The sequence below is a fragment of the Hydra vulgaris genome, chromosome 10 (assembly GCF_038396675.1).
Source record: "Hydra vulgaris chromosome 10, alternate assembly HydraT2T_AEP".
NCBI classification, from domain to species: Eukaryota; Metazoa; Cnidaria; class Hydrozoa; order Anthoathecata; family Hydridae; genus Hydra; species Hydra vulgaris.
The window spans coordinates 39,543,042-39,568,839 of record NC_088929.1 but is presented as its reverse complement, the minus strand read 5'-3'; the positions used below and the strand labels follow the sequence as shown (position 1 = coordinate 39,568,839).

The 25,798-nt window shown below is 26.1% G+C and overlaps 1 protein-coding gene across 1 annotated transcript; it reads right to left on the bottom strand.

Annotated features, from left to right (window-relative positions):
- Positions 1 to 6,275: 6,275 nt before the first annotated feature.
- Positions 6,276 to 20,941, bottom strand: LOC100199350 (uncharacterized). The gene is made up of 12 exons (XM_065807993.1): positions 20,706 to 20,941; positions 16,182 to 16,293; positions 9,918 to 10,011; positions 9,793 to 9,847; positions 9,141 to 9,281; positions 8,968 to 9,045; positions 8,507 to 8,691; positions 8,210 to 8,355; positions 7,924 to 8,062; positions 7,597 to 7,709; positions 6,564 to 6,648; positions 6,276 to 6,460 (listed from the first exon to the last, which is right to left on the bottom strand). The coding sequence occupies exons 1-12, from the start codon at positions 20,815 to 20,817 to the stop codon at positions 6,404 to 6,406; spliced, it is 1,317 nt and encodes a 438-aa protein (XP_065664065.1). The 5' UTR covers positions 20,818 to 20,941; the 3' UTR covers positions 6,276 to 6,403.
- Positions 20,942 to 25,798: the final 4,857 nt, after the last annotated feature.

Below are 25,798 nucleotides of genomic sequence, written 5' to 3'. Positions count from 1 at the left end.
GAGTTTTCTTTGATTTTTTAAGCAAATAATATTACAGATTTTCAAGAGTAAGGAAATTTTTTTCTTGTTTGATTATGTTGAAAACGAAAAATATGGAAGTAAAGAAATGTAAAGCAGTAATATGCTGATCAAAATGAAGTAAAAAAATGATGTAATTTAAAAATAGTAATATGTTTTTTGTTGAGGGTTAACGCCAAGTCAACCGTATGACAGACTCAAATAACAGGTTTTACAAGATTTTACGAAACAACTTAAATAAAACCAACAGTTAGCTTTCAAAACATAGCTTGTCTATTTTCGATTTAAACTCATTAACGGACTGCGATTCAACAACTGAAGTAGGCAGTTGGTTCCATAATTTCAACACTCGATTTGCGAAGAAATTTTCACTAAGATTATTTTTGAAATAAGTATCGGTAATCGTGTGATGTGTGATCAGTAATCAGTAAAATAGTTTTCTTAAAACAGCTAGTTTTTAATTTTTTTTAGGAGGAACCAGCCATTCAATCTATATTTTTATAGCAATTAAAAAATTGTATCAAATCTTTTTCTTCTTTCTGATAGAGTTGTTAAATTTAATGAGCATAATCGTTTTTCATATTATAGATGTCGTATTTCCGGGATGAATTTTGTTGCTCGTTTTTGTGTGTTTTCAAGGATATTTATATCTTTCCCCATGTGAGGTGACCAAACTTGAATTGCATATTCAACATATGGTCTTACATGGCTTATGTACAATTGTCTAAAAGATGATTTGGTTTTGTATTTAAATATTTTGATAATAGACCCAGTCTATTATTTGCTTTGGCTACTGCTGATTTAATTTGAACTTCCCATTTTAAATCTCGCGAAAGTATTACTCCGAAATCTTTTTCCAACTCAGCAGTTCTAAAAACTTGTTTAAATTCACCTTGCCTAAAAGTATATAAATGTTTTGGATTTAACATGCCAATGTGCATAACCTTGCATTTATCTAAATTTAATTTCTTCTTTAATTCGATATTATCTTGTAGCTTCGAAGTATTACTTCTTTCATCTAATATTGCAATAACTTTGCTATCGTCCGCATATAGCTCGCATGGATTTTAAAGTAATGAACACAAATAATTTATGTAAAGATTAAACAATAGCAGACCAAGAACGGATGCTTGTGGGACACCACTTCTGACTTCTAGCCATAATGAATTAACATCACCATATATAACTCTTTGACTTCTACTTGATAAGAAAGATCTGATCCAAGTTAATAAGTTCAATTTTATACCATAAGCCGATAACTTTAGTGTTGAACAGTATCAAAAGCTTCAGCATAATCGATGTATAAGACATCAACTTGTTTTCTGTTTGCAATTGAAGACGTTACAATATCCATATACTCCAGCAAGTTTGTGGTGCATCTTTTGCTTTTAACAAAAAAACCATGTTGCTTATGAGATAATAAATCATTTTTATTTATAAGATTCGCTATTTGTTTACTTATTATTCTTTCTAGAGTCTTACAAAGAACCAATGTTTAAAAAACCGGGCGACAATTACATGCTTTTAAACAACTGCTCGTTTAAACAACGAGGAAATATTTGCAAGTTTCCATGCCCTAGGTTTCTCTGCTTCATTTATTGATTTTCTGAATAATAAAAATATTGCCAACCCAAGTTCTTTAGCACATGACTTTAACACAAAGGTATGCACAAAATCCGGACCCATTGATTTTGTTGTATTTAAGTTTAATAGTTTGTTTAAAACATCACGCTTATCAAAATATATATTGTCAATGATTTTATCTGTTAGATCTTTAAATCTCGGTAACTGCTCATTTTCTACATTTTGAACAAAAACTGATTGAAAATATTGGTTAATGTGTTCTATAATATTTTTTGGATCTGTTATAATATTTCCCTCGAATTCGATGGCTTTGGTGAAGTTCTTTATTTGTTGCTTGGATTTAATATATATGTACAAAAGTTTTGGGTTTGTTTTCGTATTTTTTGCTATATTGTGTTCAAAATTTTGTACCTTAGTCTTAATTTTTTTTGTAACATTACACCTAGCAGCCTTGCACTTTATTTTAATACCTTTATCGTTCGAACTTCTAGATTGTAAATTGTAGAATTTTTTAGTCATCCAACCTTTTCTTTTTATTTCTATTGGATTTTTATATGGTATATTTCCTCGACAAACTATATTGTAATGCTTAATAAAAAAATTATAAGCTTCTTTAATATTCATATTTGCAAATATAAATTCCCAACCTAATTTATTTAAACAATTCTTTATTTTGTCATTATTTCCAGCTTTATATAGGAAACATTTCAATCCGACATTTAAGTTATAACTTTCTTTTATTAAAAAGTTCTATTTAATTACGCGATGACCTTGGATTTCATTGCCTAACGGTGGTAGTTGGACGATATTTTAAACTCAATTTTTATCGCCAACAATCAATATATCTAAAATATTTGTCAATTTTTCATTAAATTTTTGAAAAGTTGGTTCTTTTATTATCTAGAACAAAAGGTTTTCCTCAAAACAACTAATAAATTTTTTTGCTAGTTTGTTCATGTTTGATACTCTCTCATTAGACCAGGACATTGAATTGTGATTAAAATCTCCAATTATTATTAAATTTGAGAACTGCTTTTGCCGAACCAATAATGTTGCTGTATTTATTGATTTAATAGTTTTGTTGTTTATTTTCTCATTTTTATTAAGTGGGTCTGGAGGTCTGTAAATACAACCAAAAAATGTCGTTTCGACCAATTTTAATATTTATCCATATTTGCTCGGGTGCATTGTATCTTTCATTAATACTTATCTCATTCAATGTTAAAGTATCTTTAATATGAATACATACTCCACCTCCACTAGTTTTCCGATTTTTTCTATATATTTGATAATTTTGATTAATGTCAGAGATTAAATTATACCACGGTTCTGTAAAACAAAAAACATCAGGATTATAAGTTTCACACAGATTTCTAACTTCACCAAATTTGTTATTTAAAGATGTCACATTGGTATAAACACGATAATATCGTATCAGGACAACTTTCATTAATTGGTATCGAAAATATCTTATTTGAATCTTTTTAATGTTCACTACCCTTTAAACTAAGACTGTTATAATTACCTTTAAACTAAGACTGTTATAATTACACATTAAAGTATAACTCGCAATAAAAGTTTAATTTGCTAATTTATTTATAAAACTCAGTTTCAAGTCTGTTTAGTCACTGAAGATATTTTATTCCGAATCCCATAATCAAAATCCATAACTTTATTTTTCATTAAATCTTTGTTCAGACCATTTCTTTCTTGAATCAATGTTTTAAAATTTCCGTTGCGTTGGCGTTAAGTCAAAATTTATGAATACCTTTTTATATTTTTCATCAATCTTTTTGCTAGGCTTATTACCATAAGACTTTCGTTCTTCCGGTTCAATTAAAATCGGACCTGGATTATTTCCGGTTGAGTTACGGTTAAAGCAAAAATATCTTTAAATTTTCGATTTATTTGCACCAATTTTATCAAAAATTTTATCAATTGCATATGTATTATCAGCTTGTTTTTCAGTTATCAGCAATTTACTTGATTCTTCTATTTCAAAAACAATGACATTTTTTCCTTTCTTTTATTATCACTTTACTCAACACTGACACCACTTAAAACATCAGCTTCAGGCATATTTGGTTTATTTTTAAATTTGAATAAATTGCTAAAGGTTTTTGAGGAGTATTCAAATTTTTCAGAAATGACTTTTTCCTTTAATGATTGATTTTCAAGGAAAATTGTTTCGAAATTTTTTTCTAATATTTTAACTCTTTTATTCAACAATTTGTTGTCATGTAACATGGAGAGTAACTGGTCAACAAATTTTTTTGTTCATAAAAATGTATATTTTTTTATAATTATTTAAGACTGCGTCCTTTCCTTCAAACACAGGTTTAGTTCCGCAGTTAACTGCGGAACAAAACCTGTGTTTGAAGGAGAGGACGCAGTCTTTCCTTCAAACACAGGTTTAAGAGTATACTCTTAGTATCCAGTCGGATACTAAGAGTATACTCTTACCAAGCACACTTCGTCATTGACGACTTGTGGAGCGTGCTCAGTGTTTGCTGATGATACTAATCTATTTCTTACTAACAATGATATTGAAAAACTATATGCAGGTAGTTATAAAAAAATTAGATAAAGTATATACATGATTTTAGAGCTAACAAACTGTTAGCCCTAAGACCATGTATTTACTATATTTAATTTTTTAACCAATCTAAATATCTTTACATTTAATAATTAACAGTTTTTAAACTCTATGTCAACTCACTTGTGCGTGTCAGCGAGCAAGTTGATTATTAACAAGTATAAGAGTTTCTCTTATACTTAGCAACTTGCTCGCTGAGACGCACAAGTGAGTCAACATTGAGTTTAAAACTGTAAATTATTAAATGTAAAGAATGCGCATAAACACTGCACATTCGTCATACCAACAATTCTGACAATTTTAGATTAGATATATTTTATTTGAGGAACTTAGGATATATGTTCATCAATAAGAACTTACACTAGCTTGTTTTTAAATAATTTATTATTTAAGATATGGTGAGGCAATTTTCAAGGAAGGTTCCTTTTTTTTTTATTGAAACAATATATAGTTACTTTTTTCAACGTTAGGTGACAGTTTGTTAGCCCCAAAACCATGTATTTAATTTATTTAATTTTTTTTATAACTATCTGCGTATAGTTTTTCAATATCATTGTTATCACTGCATATAGTTTCTCAATATCATTGTTAGTAAGAAATAGATTAGTATCGTCAGGAAGCATTATTGAATTCAGTTTTAAGAATGCATTTTATAAATAGTTTAGATAAATTAAAATTAGGATTGAATTAAGAATAGATTCTTGGGAGACTACATAAAACATTTGGTACTCCAGATCAGACATTGTGTACATATTGTCTTCTACTGGTAAGATAGCTTTTAATCCAATGATAAATTTTATTAATTATTCCACTGTGCTTCAGTGGTTAACAAAGATTCTATTGCTAAGCCAGGGTTTAAAAAGGAAAAAAATTAAATTGTTATTTTTGAAACACTCGCTACCTGTAAATACCAACAAAACAATAGAGCTCAATTTGAACTTTAGTTAACAAGTTTGAAATTAAAAGATGTTTGGTTTTTAAAAAATTTACCACTTTACAAACAAAACTAGGAAAATTAAAAAGTAAAAAAAAAAAGTTTTCAGTAGGTCATGGTTGGCTTAAAACATAGAGTAGCTTTTCTGAGTTACAATCAACTTGGTGGCATTTAGGATCTTGACATTTTTTGTATCTTCATATCATTTATTTTAATAAGTTTTATTCTTTAACAGAAAAAAAAAAACCAAAAGAAATCTTGTGCATAAAATTACATTAAAAAAATGCAATTGGTATTTTAAAATACATGTTTAAAAAACTATATTTTTAGTTCTGTTTCTATCCATTTTCAGTTTTTTTTTTGTTTTGTTGAGTTGTTATATGAAAAGCCATTTCTGTCCGTTTTCCCCTATATAGCGATCCACGATATAGATAGATTACGTCTTCTCAAATTAATAAAATTTGAATGAGTAATTGATGTTATTTCAAGATTATTTTAATGTCACATTACGTTTGTTTTAAAATTACAGCCTAAAAAGAAGTTTTTAAATAAATGTTTAAAGAAAAATTTATCTATCGCAGTTACTCAACTTTCACTTACTCTATTAAGTTAGTTACTGGCATTATATTTAAAAAGCAGATCGTAGAATAATTTAGCTTTTGAAAATTTATCATGAGTCAGTGGATTCAAATTTACATCTCAGATATTGCATAAGGATTTTTAATTATTACTTACTTTAACAATTGTTTCTAATAATATTTTAAAACAGTTTGGTTGAACCACTCGAAAGACGTTAAACCCTGAGTTTGTTTTTATTTCATTTAAACTATTTTTTGTTGTTAAAAATTTATAGTTATAATTTGCTAAGAAAAATTGTTTTATATGCATAATTTTCTAACATAAAAAGTCCTCGTCCTTCTTTAATGTGTTTCCTCACGATTGACCAATTACTCTGTAATTTAGTAATTTGAAATTAAATTCAAGTAAAAATTCTAAAAAGATATGACGCCCTAAATATAATTTAAGGTAGTAAGAACTCTTTAAAGTTTTTGAAACTTTTTTGAATGTTTTGTTTATATTTATCTGTATAATAGAAATTGAATTTCTACAATAGAGTTATGGAAGAGTTAAAATAAACGCAACTTTAAAGATTCCAAAAATATTTATTGAAATTTAAAATAGCCTAATATAAATTTGCACGAGTCTAGTGTGTAATCGTAAACAAAACTTTTATTCAATTAAATAAAAACAACTAAAATATATAAAATAAATTACTCCAAATCGTGATCCGCTACACTTTGTTTCAAATATTCCGTATACAATCTAGCCTGTAAATTAGGTTTTTTAGGTTAATATTGAAAAAAATATAAACAATAAATATTAAAACCTTCAAATTAAGATTTTAAAATGAAATTCTATTAAATTATTTACCTTATTTGGTTTAATTTCAGTTTCAATGTATTCTTTTTTCTCTTGCAAAATGCGCCGGACCTTACGAGAGAGTGTTGCTTTTGAACTAAAAAAATTATTCAAAAATGATTGATTTAAAAAAAAAAAACGTTTTTCAAATATTTTACCTCTAAAACATGAAATATCTTAAGAAAAATGCAAACGCCATTAATATTTTTTTTGAAAAAAAAAAAAAAAAAAGAAGCGTAGAAATTAATGAGAAAAATATTATATGCGGCAATGGTGTAGTGTACTCTTACTTTTTCTGACAAAGAGAGAGTGGTATAGAGGTCAAACCCCACCATATCCCTGATTGTATTGAGCGCGAAGTTATTTGTTTCCCCGCGCAGCAACCTCGTTCATCAAAACTCGTTAGTAAGAGTTATGCTTTTGAGAGGAGGATAAACTTTTTCGTGGTAGCTCAAATAGGTTGATTCTATCAACAGATGCAAAATATCCGAGCATTAACAGTGCCATGTTGTCAAGACCACATAGGTCTTGTAAAATATATAGAGCACTTTAGTACTATTAACAGGTAAGAGGCAACTTTAGACTTAATTATTTAACATGTAGATTTAACTAAATTTTAATTATAAATTTAACTTATAAATTTACCTATTAGCAAAGTTTTCCCAATTCAATAGAATATTGAAAAAAACTGTAAAATTTAAAGTGCGCATTTTTTTGTTACTTATAATTGCCATAAGAGTTTTAAGTCAGTTTTGTATAGATTACATTGTTTGTAATGAAAATATATAGAAGCGTTTAAGTTGATTAGTTGTAGACGGTTGACTTCGAGAATTTGAATTTTGCATTCACGATATCCTCTTTAAATATAGGAAATAATACTATTAAATCCTTTCCCCCACCGCCACCGCCGCAAGAAAATAAATAGAGAGAAGAAAAAAAAAATTTAACAAAAGATTTAATAACTCTCTCTTAAAAAAAATAAATATATAAATACTCTTAAAAAAAGTATATATAATCATTAAATGAAAAAATAAATTGTTCTCACCTTGAAAAAAGCTTAGATGCAATAAGTAAAACTGCCAATGACACACCAAGCACTAAGCGAGTATGAAATTCATGTTCTTTAGGAAACTCATTCCAAAACTTAGACACAGGAATCTATAATTCATAGGTTATAAAATTATATAAATACATAGGTTATAAAATTACATATATAAATAGGTTATAAAACTACATAAATACATAGGTTATAAAATAATAACACTCAAATAACATATGCATAAAACAAATTGCATGCAATACTTAATGCACATGAATCTAACAAACAAATGTAATTATAAAAACTACATAATAAATTATTATTATAACGTACTAAGTATAATTTTATAGGTTCATAAGGTAAAAAGTCTAATGAGAAGAAACTGAGTGATAAGAAAAAACCAAGACACGTAGCCATGAGTAGAAGTAAAAAACTGATAACAGAAGCTCGTATATTAGCATTACCTTGGATTCTAAAAGAAATTTAAAAAAAAAAATAAAAAAAATCAAATATTCATAAATGATGGTTTAACGCAAACAGCAAAACATAAATATTAGTGAACTAACTAAAAAATTTTTTTTTTGAAACAAAAATTCCAAAATAAATTAACAATATAAACCTGTCTTCTTCTAGTATATTAAGAATTTTGTTGCTAACTGTATTGCAATCAGTTTCAAGTTTGTTGAGTGTATTTTGAATTGTCTGATTGATGGTTTTGTCTATCTCTTTACATACAGAATCAATTTGATTTTCACAGCGAGGAGCCTAAGAAAGTATGTAAAATTTTAATACAAAATAATTTAGGTGTTAATATTTTAATTTAAAAACATTAAATCACTTTTTACTATTTTTTACTTCTATCTATTTATTTGAATAAATGAACTAAAAAATGCAAATTCCTTCTATTTTAAATCACCTTCTCAGTTAGAGATGGAATAAAAATTGTTGGCATATCAAAACCACATTTATTTAAACCTGGTCGTTTACATAATTCTTGAGTGATTTGCATCAAAACACGTTGTCGATCACTCTCTGTTCCTGCAGTGTCTGCTTTGCTCAGATAAAATCGAATTCTATCATTTTTCTTTTCATTCAAATGTTCTAAATTTTCATCAAAATGTTAAATGTTTATTTAAAATAATATCATAAATAATAAAATATATCAATAAAAAGATCTGAAAATATATAAAAAACGATATATACTGATTTACTTAGGCATACTTACATCAACTTTAAAAACATTGAAACTTTCTTAAAAACTAACAAAACATATTTTATTTGTATTAGGTTAATATTTATATTATACAATAATAATATAAAAACCTGCTTGAAGTTTATTTGCTCAGATAGAATAAAAAATTTAGATATACTACTTACCCACAATGTTTAAAGTTCTTTTACACAATGCTTGTCCAATAGGATCAAAAAATACGAATATCATATCGCAAAGGCTTCCTTTAAAAATAGAAATTCAAGAAAAAAATACAAATATTAAACACAATATTTAAATAATTTCAATTTCTAATACATTAATTTCAAATAAATCTCACCTAAAAATTCGATAGCTTGGTTTACATCAAAAGGATACAACATATCACCATCAACTAATCCAGGAGTATCGACAAACATCACCATATTAAATTTTTTCTGTTTTGAAGTTGAAATTTCTGTACTTACATATTCAGATACACCTAAGCAAAATAAAAATTAATAGAAATAAATGTGTACATATTTATAAATATATATATGCACACATTGTTTAAGAATGCAAAAGAAGCATAAACTTTAAATTGAATAAACTTAAAGTTCACAAAAAATTTAAACTTAAAACACAAATGCTTTTTGGACCTGGATTAGAAATTTTTGAAAAAAAAAAGAAAAAAGAAAAGTAAATTAAAAATATTTTTTTTTGCAATAAAAACATTGAATTTAATCAAAACTAAATTATTTCACAATTTATAAATTTATTTATAAGCAATTTATAAGTTTTTAAATTTAGTTAATTACAACACAAAATTTTTTCTAAATAAATAACACGAACGATATCAAAAGATTATTTAATTATTCCAGGTTTTGACATAATGGAAATGGCTTTATGCATAGATGAAACACAAATTGTGCACATAACAAAAATTTCCAATAAACACTGCATAGTAATAATTTTTTGAGAGCAAAACTTTTATGTTAAATATTAAAAAATACCTTCTATATCTTGCAATGGTTTTAAGTGGGGAAACAAGTGAAAGGATGCATTTCCCTGAATAATAAACATATTTATTAGAAATCCTAGTATAAAAAAAAATTCATAAAATATTAATATTACTTACTAAAAGAGATTCTCTTTTTTTTCCACTTGTGACAATAGTAAATCCTTGGGTTTCTATAGCAACTCCAGTTTTCTGAATATGTTCTTCAACATACCTGAAGGAAGGCATATGAACAAAAAGTTTACAGAAAAATAATTTTCAGTCTTACAAATTGAAAAACGAGGGAGCGTATAGAATAAAAATTAATAGAAAAACAAATGCTGAATTTGCCGACTTTTTTTTCAAACCCCAAATGTTAAAATTTTAAAAATTTTAACATTTGGGGTTTGAAAGAAAAAGACACAAGTTTTGCCGATTTTATTTTATTAATAATTAGTTTTTTTTTTAAGAAAATGTTAGTTTTTTTTAGTTTTTTCTAATTATATATTTAGAATTTAAACAAAACATTCGTTTTGTTTTTTAATTTTTTTTTTTATAATTTAAATAACACTTTTGTTTTTTGTTGTTTTATTTTTAAGACTTTTGTTTTGGAATTAAAAAAAAATTCTTTATTCTGTTTTTACTTTAATTGTTTTGTTTACAATTAAAACAATTTTATTTTAGTTTTTTTATGTGGAATTTAAATAACGTTTCCAATAGACACAAGACATGTTTAAGACGCCTAAAACACGTAGAAACAAACCTTGCGCCCACAGGGTTGTTTTTCTAATTGTTTTTTTGTATTAAATATTAATTAAATAAATTAAATTACTAACTAAATAATTTCAAACTTAATTAAAATGTTATTTTTTTAATTTCAAGTCTTTGATTTAAAATTTAATTTTCTTTCCATTTTTATTATAACTATTTTATTTTAGAATTTAAATAAATTTGTTTTGGTTTTTTTAAAATAATTTAATCGCAACTACCATTGCCATTCCTCTTTCTATTTTATTTTAGAATTTAAATAAATTTGTTTTGGTTTTTTTAAAATAATTTAATCGCAACTACCATTGCCATTCCTCTTTCTATTTTATTTTAGAATTTAAATAAATTTGTTTTGGTTTTTTTAAAATAATTTAATCGCAACTACCATTGCCATTCCTCTTTCTATTTTATTTTAGAATTTAAATAAATTTGTTTTGGTTTTTTTAAAATAATTTAATCGCAACTACCATTGCCATTCCTCTTTCTATTTTATTTTAGAATTTAAATAAATTTGTTTTGGTTTTTTTAAAATAATTTAATCGCAACTACCATTGCCATTCCTCTTTCTATTTTATTTTAGAATTTAAATAAATTTGTTTTGGTTTTTTTAAAATAATTTAATCGCAACTACCATTGCCATTCCTCTTTCTATTTTATTTTAGAATTTAAATAAATTTGTTTTGGTTTTTTTAAAATAATTTAATCGCAACTACCATTGACATTCCTCTTTCTATTTTATTTTAGAATTTAAATAAATTTGTTTTGGTTTTTTTAAAATAATTTAATCGCAACTACCATTGCCATTCCTCTTTCTATTTTATTTTAGAATTTAAATAAATTTGTTTTGGTTTTTTTAAAATAATTTAATCGCAACTACCATTGCCATTCCTCTTTCTATTTTATTTTAGAATTTAAATAAATTTGTTTTGGTTTTTTTAAAATAATTTAATCGCAACTACCATTGCCATTCCTCTTTCTATTTTATTTTAGAATTTAAATAAATTTGTTTTGGTTTTTTTAAAATAATTTAATCGCAACTACCATTGCCATTCCTCTTTCTATTTTATTTTAGAATTTAAATAAATTTGTTTTGGTTTTTTTAAAATAATTTAATCGCAACTACCATTGCCATTCCTCTTTCTATTTTATTTTAGAATTTAAATAAATTTGTTTTGGTTTTTTTAAAATAATTTAATCGCAACTACCATTGCCATTCCTCTTTCTATTTTATTTTAGAATTTAAATAAATTTGTTTTGGTTTTTTTAAAATAATTTAATCGCAACTACCATTGCCATTCCTCTTTCTATTTTATTTTAGAATTTAAATAAATTTGTTTTGGTTTTTTTAAAATAATTTAATCGCAACTACCATTGCCATTCCTCTTTCTATTTTATTTTAGAATTTAAATAAATTTGTTTTGGTTTTTTTAAAATAATTTAATCGCAACTACCATTGCCATTCCTCTTTCTATTTTATTTTAGAATTTAAATAAATTTGTTTTGGTTTTTTTAAAATAATTTAATCGCAACTACCATTGCCATTCCTCTTTCTATTTTATTTTAGAATTTAAATAAATTTGTTTTGGTTTTTTTAAAATAATTTAATCGCAACTACCATTGACATTCCTCTTTCTATTTTATTTTAGAATTTAAATAAATTTGTTTTGGTTTTTTTAAAATAATTTAATCGCAACTACCATTGCCATTCCTCTTTCTATTTTATTTTAGAATTTAAATAAATTTGTTTTGGTTTTTTTAAAATAATTTAATCGCAACTACCATTGCCATTCCTCTTTCTATTTTATTTTAGAATTTAAATAAATTTGTTTTGGTTTTTTTTAAATAATTTAATCGCAACTACCATTGCCATTCCTCTTTCTATTTTATTTTAGAATTTAAATAAATTTGTTTTGGTTTTTTTAAAATAATTTAATCGCAACTACCATTGCCATTCCTCTTTCTATTTTATTTTAGAATTTAAATAAATTTGTTTTGGTTTTTTTAAAATAATTTAATCGCAACTACCATTGCCATTCCTCTTTCTATTTTATTTTAGAATTTAAATAAATTTGTTTTGGTTTTTTTAAAATAATTTAATCGCAACTACCATTGCCATTCCTCTTTCTATTTTATTTTAGAATTTAAATAAATTTGTTTTGGTTTTTTTTAAATAATTTAATCGCAACTACCATTGCCATTCCTCTTTCTATTTTATTTTAGAATTTAAATAAATTTGTTTTGGTTTTTTTAAAATAATTTAATCGCAACTACCATTGCCATTCCTCTTTCTATTTTATTTTAGAATTTAAATAAATTTGTTTTGGTTTTTTTAAAATAATTTAATCGCAACTACCATTGCCATTCCTCTTTCTATTTTATTTTAGAATTTAAATAAATTTGTTTTGGTTTTTTTAAAATAATTTAATCGCAACTACCATTGCCATTCCTCTTTCTATTTTATTTTAGAATTTAAATAAATTTGTTTTGGTTTTTTTAAATAATTTAATCGCAACTACCATTGCCATTCCTCTTTCTATTTTATTTTAGAATTTAAATAAATTTGTTTTGGTTTTTTTTAAATAATTTAATCGCAACTACCATTGCCATTCCTCTTTCTATTTTGTTCGAAATGTCAATGACCACTAATACTATAACTAAAATTTGGAAATCAGCAATAATTTGTCCAACATTTAAGAAAGGCTTCTTTACCAACCAACTACAGACCTATTTCAATGACCTGTATTGTTTGCAAAGTTATGGAATCAATCATTGCTAAAACCATAAAATCTGCTAGAAAATAACTCTTTTTCTCAACATCAATTCGGTTTTATAAACTCCATTATCAATATTGAAACTGTTTATTCAATTCAGGATATTGAAATCATCATGTCCTTTGATACAAACTTAAAACAAACTGCAAACAGGTTAATGCCACAATCTCCGTCAGTGCAATAATAATAATCACTGCTCTCGTATTTCAAGCATAGCATAATCTTGCATTTGCTTACTTTTAAAATCCTTCATCTCTAATAATTCTCAAGTTTTGTTAAAAGCTTACAAAGTTTATGTGCGACCTGTATTAGAATCTTGCACCCCAGTATGGAGGCCTCATCTTTTGAAAGATATAATTTGCATAAAAAAAGTTCAAAAATATTTTACCAGAATTGTCTGCAAAAGGTATCATACTACATTCACTGATTACTTATCAAGACTTATTGTTTACCAACTAGAATCTCTTGAGTATTGCAGAGTTAAATTTGATCTTTATACGACTTATAAAGTTGTACATAATCTTGTTGATTTACCATTTTCAGATTTTTTTACAAATTTCCAATTTGAAATATTTTACTAGAAGTCACTCACAAAAGTTTACTCCACGTAATAAATACATTAATGATACTAGAAGATTTTTTTACAGCTAAAGATTCATTAAAGTATAGAACTCACTTCCTGACCACATAGTGAACTCGCTCTCACTGTAAGCATTCAAATCAAATTTAAAAAAGTATGATTTAAACTGTCACGCAGTCTAACTAACTTGGTTTTTTCACATTTACTCATATTGAATTTTTTTTTTTTTGGTGTTACATAAGAGTAATTTAGTGATTATCTGTCTCACCATTACGTATTTTGTACATTTTTCAAATAGAAATAAATAAATAAAAAATAATAATAATCAATAATTAAAATAAAACGTTCTTTTTTTCTTTTTTCTTTTAACTATTTTGGATTTTAAATAAAGCTTTCATTTTGCCATTTTTAATTTAATTAAAAATAGCAAATAAAATTAAGTTTTAAAATTATTAAGTTGGCAAAAAATTGATTACCTTTGACATTGTCAATTGCATTCATTGGCAGTTAAATGGCATTGCCAAATGCCTACCCTAATTCTGAGGGCTGAATTTTATAGGTAAAAAAAAAAAGCACTTTATATTGAACTTCCATTATTTAGCTTCACTAGTAAAAAAATTGGTTTAGCAAAAAATTTATTTGATCTTTCACAATTTGTCTTAATTATTAACCTGATAAATAAGCATTAACCTGATATATAATCATTAACCTGCATAACCTAAACCTTATCTATAGTGGAGAACTGTAAATATTTATTCTTGGTCCAATACTATTTTTTTTTGTTTTGTATCAACTAACATATTAGCAAAATTGTCTTCAAATATGCAACAAGTTTTATAGCACATACCATATACTATATAGTATGTGTATATATGCTATATATACTATGTAGTCTAAAGACTTGAAATTTTGACTAAAATGGAGAAGGGGAACTTTGCCTAAAGCTACAAAGTTAGTTTCTCGAGGTATAAATTTATTTATACCATTGCAAGATATAGAAGGTATTTTTTAATATTTAACATAAGAGTTTTGCTTTCAAAAAATTATTACTATGCAGTGTTTATTGGAAATTTTTGTTATGTGCACAATTTGTGTTTCATCTATGCATAAATATTTTGTTTTAATCAAAAAAATTCAGCAAAAACTTTTTTTTAAGATTCTTGTTAATATGAACACAACATACTTGGCACTCGGGGATCCCTTGAACGTAAAATTGCTGAACGTGTAAATAAATCCCCATTTTGTACATAAAATACAAGCAGCATAAAGCTACTCAACAAGATCTGTGCTGGGTATTTAACTGGTTCTTCTATATGAGTATCTATATTCTAGATCTTCCATATAAACATCATGGCTTCCACAATGATTTTCATTTGGCTGTGATTTATTAAAAGTTTTTAAATGATATTACTAATCAATTTCACCATAGTAATGTCATTATTATTGAATGCTGAGGATGTACCAGCCCAATTGCATTGTGTATACTGTGCATGCAAAAGTTTTTTATATACTGTTATCGTGTATGCGAAATTTTCAATTGGTTTAAAATTACCAAAATTCAATGACTTTATTTTTTGCTAGTGATAGAACAATATCTATATAAATTAAATCAAAGACATAAATAAAAATCCCAATATTGCAAAATGTGGTATAAAATATATTCCTGACAATATATACACCCTGATGTTGTTCTCTTTGCTGCTAATAATACCCTATTCATTTAATATTTTGTTGTATGTACAGAATCATTTGCAATTCTTTGTTTAAATCTACCACTTGCTTCAAAAAAATCTATATTATTTACACAAAAAGTTTGAATATCCTTTTCTATTTTGAGCGCTGATTCATCAAGCTTATCTTTTTTATTAATTACAAATCTATTCTCAGTTTTGCATTGTTTCTTCCACATAAAAATCTCCAAATCCATTCTTAAGATTTTATATGTTGAGTCTGTGTTTTCATATTTGATTAGAGCTTTTCCATTTTCAAAATTAGTATTATTTCTGTCAAAATAACTGATGATTTCTTGTCTTGTTGGATTATACAATTCAGCCATTTTGAAATACTATTTCCAGCTTTACTAATTCTGCAAATTTATTTAGAGAAAAAAAAGAAAGTTAAATTTAGGTTAACCCACTAAATATACGAAGATGAGATATTTAACTTACGATCTAATATGATCTAGATTTTTAGTATAACAAGACGGTTTTTAAATCCTTACAAAAATTTACATAAATTACAAAGAAACTATCAAAAAAACATTTAATTATAGTTAATTTAACATACCAATTTACAAAGGAGCTCTTGCCAGCAGAATGATTTCCCATAAGCATAATAGTGATCTTTTTACGAGGCGCTAACAACCCAACTCCAACAGATTCTGCAATTTTGATGAGACCTAATAATTATAATGTGCAATTAACTTTTAAAACATTTAGTTTTCAACATAGTGAATGTAGTCATAAAATTTTAATCAAAAAGCGAGAGGGGCTCTCAATTTCTCATAAGCAACTCACCTACAAATTAAAAATTAACAAGATTTAATACCTTCCACTAACCATTTTAATAAAAAACTATACAAATATAATTAAAACAGAACAATAATGTAGAGAAGGTATGCCCTAATGTGTGTATATATATATATATATATATATATATATATATATATATATATATATATATATACATATATATATATATATATATATATATATATATATATATATATATATATATATATATATATATATATATATATATATATATATATATATATATGTGCAATAATGTATACAAGGTATTCCCTAAAGAAACATCTATTAGAAGGGCAGATCCAAATTTATCCATACTTAATTTTTGAGAAAAGTAACTTTAATTGAAACGTTAGTCATAAAATTCAAACTTCTGTTGATTTATACTGGTGTGATATATGGACATTTTTCCAAAATGGGTAAAGTTAAATCTAAAAAAGTAAACCTGTTTAAAATAAAAAAGAAAAGATATTGGAATAAAAAAAGATATTTTTCCATTCAATATTTAAAATTTTATCAACATGTTTAAAATTTCAGCAAAAATTCATACAACCTTCAAAAGCAGGGGTAGTGCATTTTTATAAAATATATAAACAACAGACCTTGTTAAGAAGCATACACCATTTGAATTTTATGTATAAAATAGCAATTTCACCTACATGTTCAGCCATTTACGTTATGACAAAACTTTCAGTCTTTTAAAATAGTTCAGCCTATTAAAATAGTTTAAAATACGGAAAACATTAAACAATTAATTGTTGTAAAAACATTTTCACCACAATAGTGAAATATTTTTTTAGATAAAAAATATAAAGTTAAATAAATTTTTTAACTTTCTATTTTTTTAAAAAAATTTAATTTTATTATTTTTAAATTAAATTTTTTATAAAATATTATTAAATTTAAAATTATCATATTAAATTTAATTAGTAAATTATTTAATAATTCAAATTTAATTTAATTATTAAATTTAATTTAAAAGCTCCGTTTTAACTTTTTTCTACTGCCAAAATTTTTAAACTAATTGAAGTAAAAAAAATTATTTTTAATAAATTTAATTCAAGTTACTTTAAAATGCTTGTTTTACATTTAACTATTTTGTTTATTAAATTATAGCTTCAAATCAATATTTTTTTTATCCTATCATCAGTGAAGTGTCCATTCCCCCCCCCCCCCCCCCCCCGCCTGACCAGAATTTAACTTTTTTTTTAAATTTAGAAGCCCTTTTCTCAATTTAAGGAGCTTTCTTTTTTAATCTTTGGTATCAACATCAAAAAAATAATAATTTCTAGATCTGTTACTGCCAGTAACGAAAGTGCTAATATACAAAAGTGCATGTATTTAAATGCATTGCCGGATAAACCATAATCAAGTTTGCAGCAAATATTATTTTAGAGATCTTTTTTAATAAACTCTATACAACAATTTTATTAAAAGATGATTTTTTTTAGTTTTGAAATCATTTTTTAGCTGAAGTTTTTAGTTTATTACTGATAGTTTTTTTTTTTAAATTGTTGATAGTTTTTTTTTTTTTTTGATTGTTCAGAAATTTACCCATAAACGACTTAAAAAAAAACTTCTTAAGAACAGTTAATTCTTTCTTATTTTATAGACTTATTATGAACAGTTCTTATGAACAAATTTACTCATAAACAGGGTATAAAAAAACTTCTTATGAACAATTTACCCATAAACAGCTTATGAAAAACTTTCCTTAAAAAAAAACAACTAATTTGTGAGAAAGCAAAGGTAAGACGATAATGTTGTGCGTTTTATAATGAATGTTTTAAGAAATAAATAGCATAGGTTTTTTAAATGAGGAAGCATTTTTATTTCAAACGACATTTAAATTTTATAGCTTTTTTTATAACAATATTGTTTAAATAAAAGATACTTCGTAAATATTTTATTCAAATTTTAACAATGTAAATATGATTATTTAAGTAATGCTACATTTAATTGCATTACACTTTTCTGTTATGCAACAAAATCTCATAACAAGGTGATGAAACAATATAGTATATAGTACACTGTATTGTTAACATACTATAAAATAGCATTTTTGAAATAAATTATTTTTTTTGAACTACCTATAAAGAATTGTTAACTATAATTTAGCATCAAGCAAATTTTTTTAATTAACTGATAAAAAAGCTTGTATTTAGACTTGAAAACTAAAAAGTGCTTTTTATAATTAAATCCTCGTGAAAAATAAAACCTGGCTTTTAATTGAATTTCGATAAATACAATTTTTTTAATTTTTCAATTATCCCTACATTATATAATGTAATTTGAAATAATTTTAGATTTTATAGCAGTGTTTAATTTTTCTGATGAACCACATCCAGTTTCAATTAGATGTGGTTCATCACCAAGGCTAAAACAATTACATTTAAATTCAGCAAACAAACCGTAACTAAGTTACAGCTGGTTTGCTAATGTAAGTGTATTATTCTATTTTAACAATATTTTTAAAAAAAATTCATTATATACTAGACTTTTGCATAGATTAACAATTTTTAAGACACTTAATATTTCAGGAAATTTATATTATTTGATAATATTTTGAATGACATCATTTATTTTGCCTCAAATACCAAAAGAAATACGAAAATTTTATAAAGACTTCAATAATTTAAAAAAATAGAGTTGTGTCTTGATTATATTGCACCCACAATAACTTTGACAACTTAAGTAAAGCTACATATACTGAAAAATTTAGAAATAGGCACAGTGGAGTGTACAACAACTGATTTAGGTGAACATACAACAACTGATTTAGGGATAACGACAGTGGATTGAACAATCATCGACTGAGGGTTTTGGTTTAGACAGGCATTTTGCCAGCCCACTATGTTGTTGTTTGACAAAATACTAATATAATAAAATTGTGAGTAAGATATGATCTAGACACAACCAGTAAAAAGCTTTAATATATTTTCATTAAATAAAAAAGCCGAAAACCTAAACAAGGTGTCTGCCAATATTTCAAGACAGATTTTTCTCTGATCCACTATCATATTTTAATATTTTCTTTTTTATACTCGATAAGAGCTGGATACAATGCCGTTAAATTATTAGTTTTATTTACAATAGTTTAATTAACCAACCCTTCTTTTTCTTCTCGAGTTGTGGTTTTTGTTGTAGTTTTTTTTTTTTATATATATTTTTTGTAATTTTTGTCATTTTGTATTTCTCTCTAAGTTTGGTCAACTACTATTCAATATCTGATGGCCAGTTACAACAAATTGTCTCAGACCAATTTTAATACAAGAGAAGATTTCTTTATGAGTTTCCCCCTCAGTAACATCTCCAAATAGGTTGTAAAAGACTGGAGGATAATTTCTAGTTATACTAGAACAAGCAAGTTCAGCTACATACCTTTTTCTTCTATCTTTTAATGAGTCGATTTGCTCCACAAATAATTTGTGAAACACTACCTATTTTCCTTGATTTAATTTAAAATTAACCAAACTTAACTTCAGAAAAATTAGACTTCTTTTGGAATAATGCACTTCAATTGCAAAAATATAAACATTAATACAACCCACATTTAAAGTCAAGAGAAGTTCATAAAACTATTTTCAAATAAAAATTTATATTATGTATACAATATACAACTTACTTAAGTTATGTAAACATGATAAAGAGCCACTTTCCCCTGGTTTTTCCAAATTTTGACACAATTTCCCTGATTATTTCTTGATTTTTTTTGTAGATATCTGATTTCCCTGACTTTTCCCTGATTTCCCTGATCTGGTGGACACCCAGTTAAAGAACCAGATTCTTTAAAGCAAAGAAGACAACACCCTTACTAATGTGCCAAAAGTAGACAGCGCTGTCAATGATACACTGATAATGATAATAACAAAATTAATTATTACAAATTTAATTTCTTATTTTTCTCTTTTATGATGCACTAAAAAAAATTAGTTTATCTGACCAACAGTACTTTGGAATAAAATAATTTTGCATAACTTTTGTTAATTTAACTAGTTGATTTAAACAAAGAAATGTGACTAAATTGTTATTATTGTAGTTTTGTTGACTAATATAGATTTTATGTAAACTTTTCTTCTGTGTTATAGCTTCTGAACACTAGAAACAAGACATCTGTGACAATATTATTTATTTTTAAATAATCGATATTTTTATTTATGGATAAATAAATAACTTTAGATTTTGGTGCAATTAATCCATGTGTCAGGAACAGTAAGAAAATTATCATAAATAATAGAAAAAAAGTACGTTTAATTGGTATTTTTAATAACATAATAACCTTTTTCTTTTTCTGTATATAATGCGTGACATTCTCTAAGTATTTTTTCATTCACATTTACACTAACAGTTTCAGTTGAATTAGCAGTTGCTCTTGGCTTTGCAGAAGGCATGTTGATTTTATTTTTTTTAATTAGTACTTCAAATTAGCTCCATTGAAAAAATTAAGTCACGATTTGTTCATTCTGCAAAATACTATTCCTAGAAGACGTGTCTACTTAAAAATGATGTTCGGACGAAGCGAATCAGGATACAGATTTCCTTATTTTTGCTAAAACAACAAAGAAAAACAGAGAGTCATAAAATGTGCAGGACTTTTGCGTATCCAAAAAATCTATAACTCTTCATATTTTTATTATTTTAATAAAAAACAAGTATTCATAGCGCTTAATATAAAATAAATATAGTAAAAAATAAATGCATAAATTTAACATTGAGTGGTTGCTCATAAAAACGGAGAGCAGACTGCCTTATTTTATATTTTATTAATAGAAGATGATCGAGTTTTGTCATTAGAAACCACTAACCGTTCAAATGTTTGTTCATTCAAAAAGTACTCCGGACAAATACAAAAAACAATGTAAAAATACAATTTTTATTATTAAATGTTTATAAACATTTGAATAATAAAAATTGTATGTTTCATTGTTGATTTTTGTATTTGTCAGACGTGCTTTTTGAATGAACAATAAAAAAAAAATACAATTTTCATTATTAAATGTTTATAAACAGTTAAATAATAAAAAATGTATTTTTTATTGATCATTTTTGTATTTGAGATTATAAACAGTAAATTTACTGTTTATAATCATTTTTTGCATAATAGTTTTAAGCAGGACCGGTTTAATTACTAGGCAAACTAGGCGGCAAGTTTTCAACTAAAACCTAGGTTCATAAAAAATATATATATATTAAAAACACTACCAAAATCTTTTTCAAACCTCATTTGAATGAAATTTTAGAGAATTTAAAAAATACTTTTTTAAATCACGTCAAATAAAACAAAAGTATCAACTTTGCAGGGCTGTCAGATTATAGAATGGCATTATCTATAATGCCACTTTGGGATTAATTTGGACGAATTTAGGCTCAGCATTAACTGGCATTATGACATTATTTTGGTATTTTCAAAATTTTTAAACTTAAATTTGTAAAAGTTGTAAATAAATACGACCAATTTTAAAAACAGCTTTAAAACATTTCATTTATTTTCTATTCCCGTTGATCTAACCTTAAAAAAAGATATAATGGTCTTAACATTTTGTACCCTAATATGTATTTTTATGTTTGAAGAAATTGCTTAGAGAAACTGTAGAAATCATTCACATAAGGTAAGTTTATATATATATATATATATATATATATATATATATATATATATATATATATATATATATATATATATATATATATATATAATAAGAAATTAAAGTTCCATCATTTACAATAATCACAATAGTGATGAAGTAATTCAGAAGCACTGATAAAGTCTACTATAAGTTCTTGAAAGCGTCAACAAAAAGTTCGCATTTTAGTCTTTTTTTAATGTTTTTAAAGTGGTTGAGTAACGTGTGTCTATAGATAAGCCATTCTATATTTGAGGTGCATTCATGGAGAAAAATCTAGTGAAGTTTGTAATAGGCCACGAGTAAGTTAGCAACTGTCTGATGATCTTGTGTTTTGTTTTGAAATTTGGGTTTCTAAAAGTTCGAATAGATATGCAGGAGATTTGGTTTTTAAAGTTTTATATGTAATAACTGATATTTTATAAACTATTCTTTGATGGATTGGTAACCAATGATAAGATTTTAGCAATTTTTCTGATTTTAAATGGAAAGGAGAATGAGAGACAACGCGAGATATTTTGAGTACGTTGGAATTTTTAAGATTTTTTTTGTGAGAACCTGATAAAAGACTGTTACAATAGTCAAGCTGAGAGTTAACAATGCCACAAGCAATTGTCTTTTTTAGTGAGACATTGACGTATGTGAAAATGAGCACGAGTATGGTAGTTGCAGGATTTAACAGTGTTGTTTACATTTTGGTCTAAGGAGAGTGTTGAATATAGGGTGACATCTAAAATTCTCACCAAATTTACTGTAGTTAGTGTTGTTCCTGAGAATGTAATTTTGGAACCATTTTTAAACTTTCCAGTTTGTTTCTTAGATCCAAACAAGATAGCTTCTGTTTTGCTTGGGTTAAGCAAAAGTTCATTTTATAGAAGCCATTTTGTAACTGCATAAGCAAATTTAGTGATATTGTTAATGTTATCTTTTCCTGGGTTAATGAAAGTATATAAATGGGTATCATTGGCGTATTGATGATGATTTGTGCCAAGCTTAGCTATAACACGATATATTGGTGAAACAAACATCGGAAGAAAAAATGGGTCTAATACACTACCTTGAGGCACTCCTGTTAAACTCTTTGACAATTTAAATTTTGTTAAGTCAATAGAAACAAAGGATTTGCGAAAGTGCAATATGATGTCAGCCATTTTAGTGCAATATCTGTGACACCAAATTCATCTTTTATACAAGCAACTAGCAGGTTGTGGTCGATTGTATCAAACACTGAAGATATGTTCAAAAAGAATAGAATGGTGGTTAAAGCATCATCAATGTTTAACAGGATGTCATTGCATATCTATAAGAGTGCTGTTTCTGTTGAGTGATTAGGCTTGAAACCAGATTGTAAAGGATTGAAGTTTACAGTTGAAGTTACATGCAGAGATTTGATCTGAAGCGCAGATCAGTAAGTTTAAATTCTGTTTTCCTGATTTTTTGAGAATCAGTGTAATTTGAGCAACCTTGACTGAGACTGGGAAATTCCAGATTTGTATGAGAGGTTGGCGAGGAGAACTTTAATTGGACTAAATAATTTTGAACATGATTTAAGAATGTTTGTTGGAATAATATCAAGTAGCCATGCTATAGATTACATGCGAAACATCAGTAGAAGTTCGTACAATGCAAAGTTTTCAGTACTCATTTATATAAAATTTTAATACGTCTAACCAACTTTATTCTGAAAGTTGTTTTTACTGGCGTGTTAATTCAGAAAAATGAAATACCTAATTTTAATTAAGTATTCTAAGATAGCAATTACGAAAAAGTATAATAATAAATTGATTTATTTTTTGTTTTTATATTAACAAAGCGTAATTATTTATATTTATGATGATTTAAAAGTTTTAAAATGTAACTTTGAAACTTTTATAAAGAAGATAAAATAATCTTTTAAATGAAACATATTAAAAACACGAGATGATCAATTCTACGATTTTCTTTGTTATTTCAAACCACAATGGCAGAGAGAAAAAGATTGTCTGGTGCGCAATATTGTTTAAGGCAGGCTATAAATGAAGCGTGCATAACAAAACAGGCTGGTTTGTTGTAAAAGTATATATGTATACCGCAGAGAACTAAAAATGGCGCAGAAGAGTCAAACAATTGAGTTAAAGCATTCAGGGAAGCCGATTAGATGACAGTTTCAGAAAAATTTGAATTATGTAATGTAATATACGCTACACACCAAGAATCTGAAGCGCATGAAATCGATAAATTCTATGGTTTATATGTTAATTTTGGCAATCTGGCTACTTGTCGTATTTGATGATGAAATGCGACATCTTTTGATTGAACATGGCTGCTATATTCAGTACAATAGCTGCGTCATCCCTTTTTTCTAATGGTTCACATGATTGGAAAATTATGTCCGCAATTCTGTCAGGGCATGAAAAAAACAATGAACTTCCAGAAAATTTTCAGTCATGGAAAGAGTTTTAGCTGCAACTACGACACAATAAAACAATAGATAGTCCATTTGCGTCTCGTTAAAAAAAAAAAGAGCATTATTAATAGCAAATCATAACACGGCTGATAGCTTTAGGGTGGAATGCAAGAAGCAAACTTGAGTCAAGTTCGACTTGAACTTTACATTTTAACCAATAGCGGCAGAGTATGGGTTTTTCCCACAAAAAATACTCTGCTGCTATTGGTTAAAATGTAAAGTTCAAGTCAAACTTGACTCAAGTCCGCTTCTTGCATTCCACCTTTAGTTAGAATTCTTGGTATGCAAAATCTTGCTTTTTGTGGATCACATGAGAATCTGAACACTGCTGATAACGAAAACTTTCTAAAATTTATGGAATTTCCAGCTTTGTTTGACCCACTTATGGATGAGCATCTTGGAAAGAAAAAAGACAATGAAACACATTTACATTGTCTTTAATCTTTCGATAATCAAATGAGTTGATTCATCTTTTATCCAATGCAATCAAACAAAAAATTCTAGCATCTGCTTGGGGTGCTAAGTACTTTTCAATAATTATAGATTGCACACCTGATGCTGGTCATGTTAAACAAATGACTATGATTTTTCGTTTTGTTGATGTGATTGCAAACCTAAAAAATGGCATTGCAGCAATAACATCAAAAAGAAAAAAATAAGGGTGTCCAACGAAGAATTTTAAATGTTAATCCCCGAGCTGCGTTTATTTATTGCTGTGCACATACATTGAATTTTGCTGAACATGATACTGTTAAGTGTTAGCAATGAACTTCTATGATCTAGTTCAACATGTATATGTATTATTTTTGTATCAACTCATCACTGGGGAGTTTTAACTTGACATATTTTAAATCTCACAGTTAAACTACTAAGTGAAACAAAATGGGAATTACTGAGTGAAACAAGAGGCCGAATTGATGCTTTAAAACTACTTCGTTATCAACTATTTATCTGCGATGGTTTTTACGATGCTCTGGCAGAGATTGCGGATGACACAAATTTAAAAGGAGCATCTGGTAATTCAAAACGCCGTTTTGAATTACCAGATGCTCGTTTTAAATTTGCTCCTACCAAATTCAAAAATAAAAAAATTTAAAACTAGAAACGCCGTTTCTAGTTTTAAATTTTTTGTTTCTCTGGTTGTACGGTATGACGTGTTGTTTGAGATTAACATGACTAGTAAGCAACTTTAGGCAAAAGAGTTAAATATGGTGACATATATTATCTTGAAAACATAAAGAAGTTTCTCGTAAATTGCAGAAACGAAATAGAGTCTAAGAAAACACTGGTTGATGCAGTTAA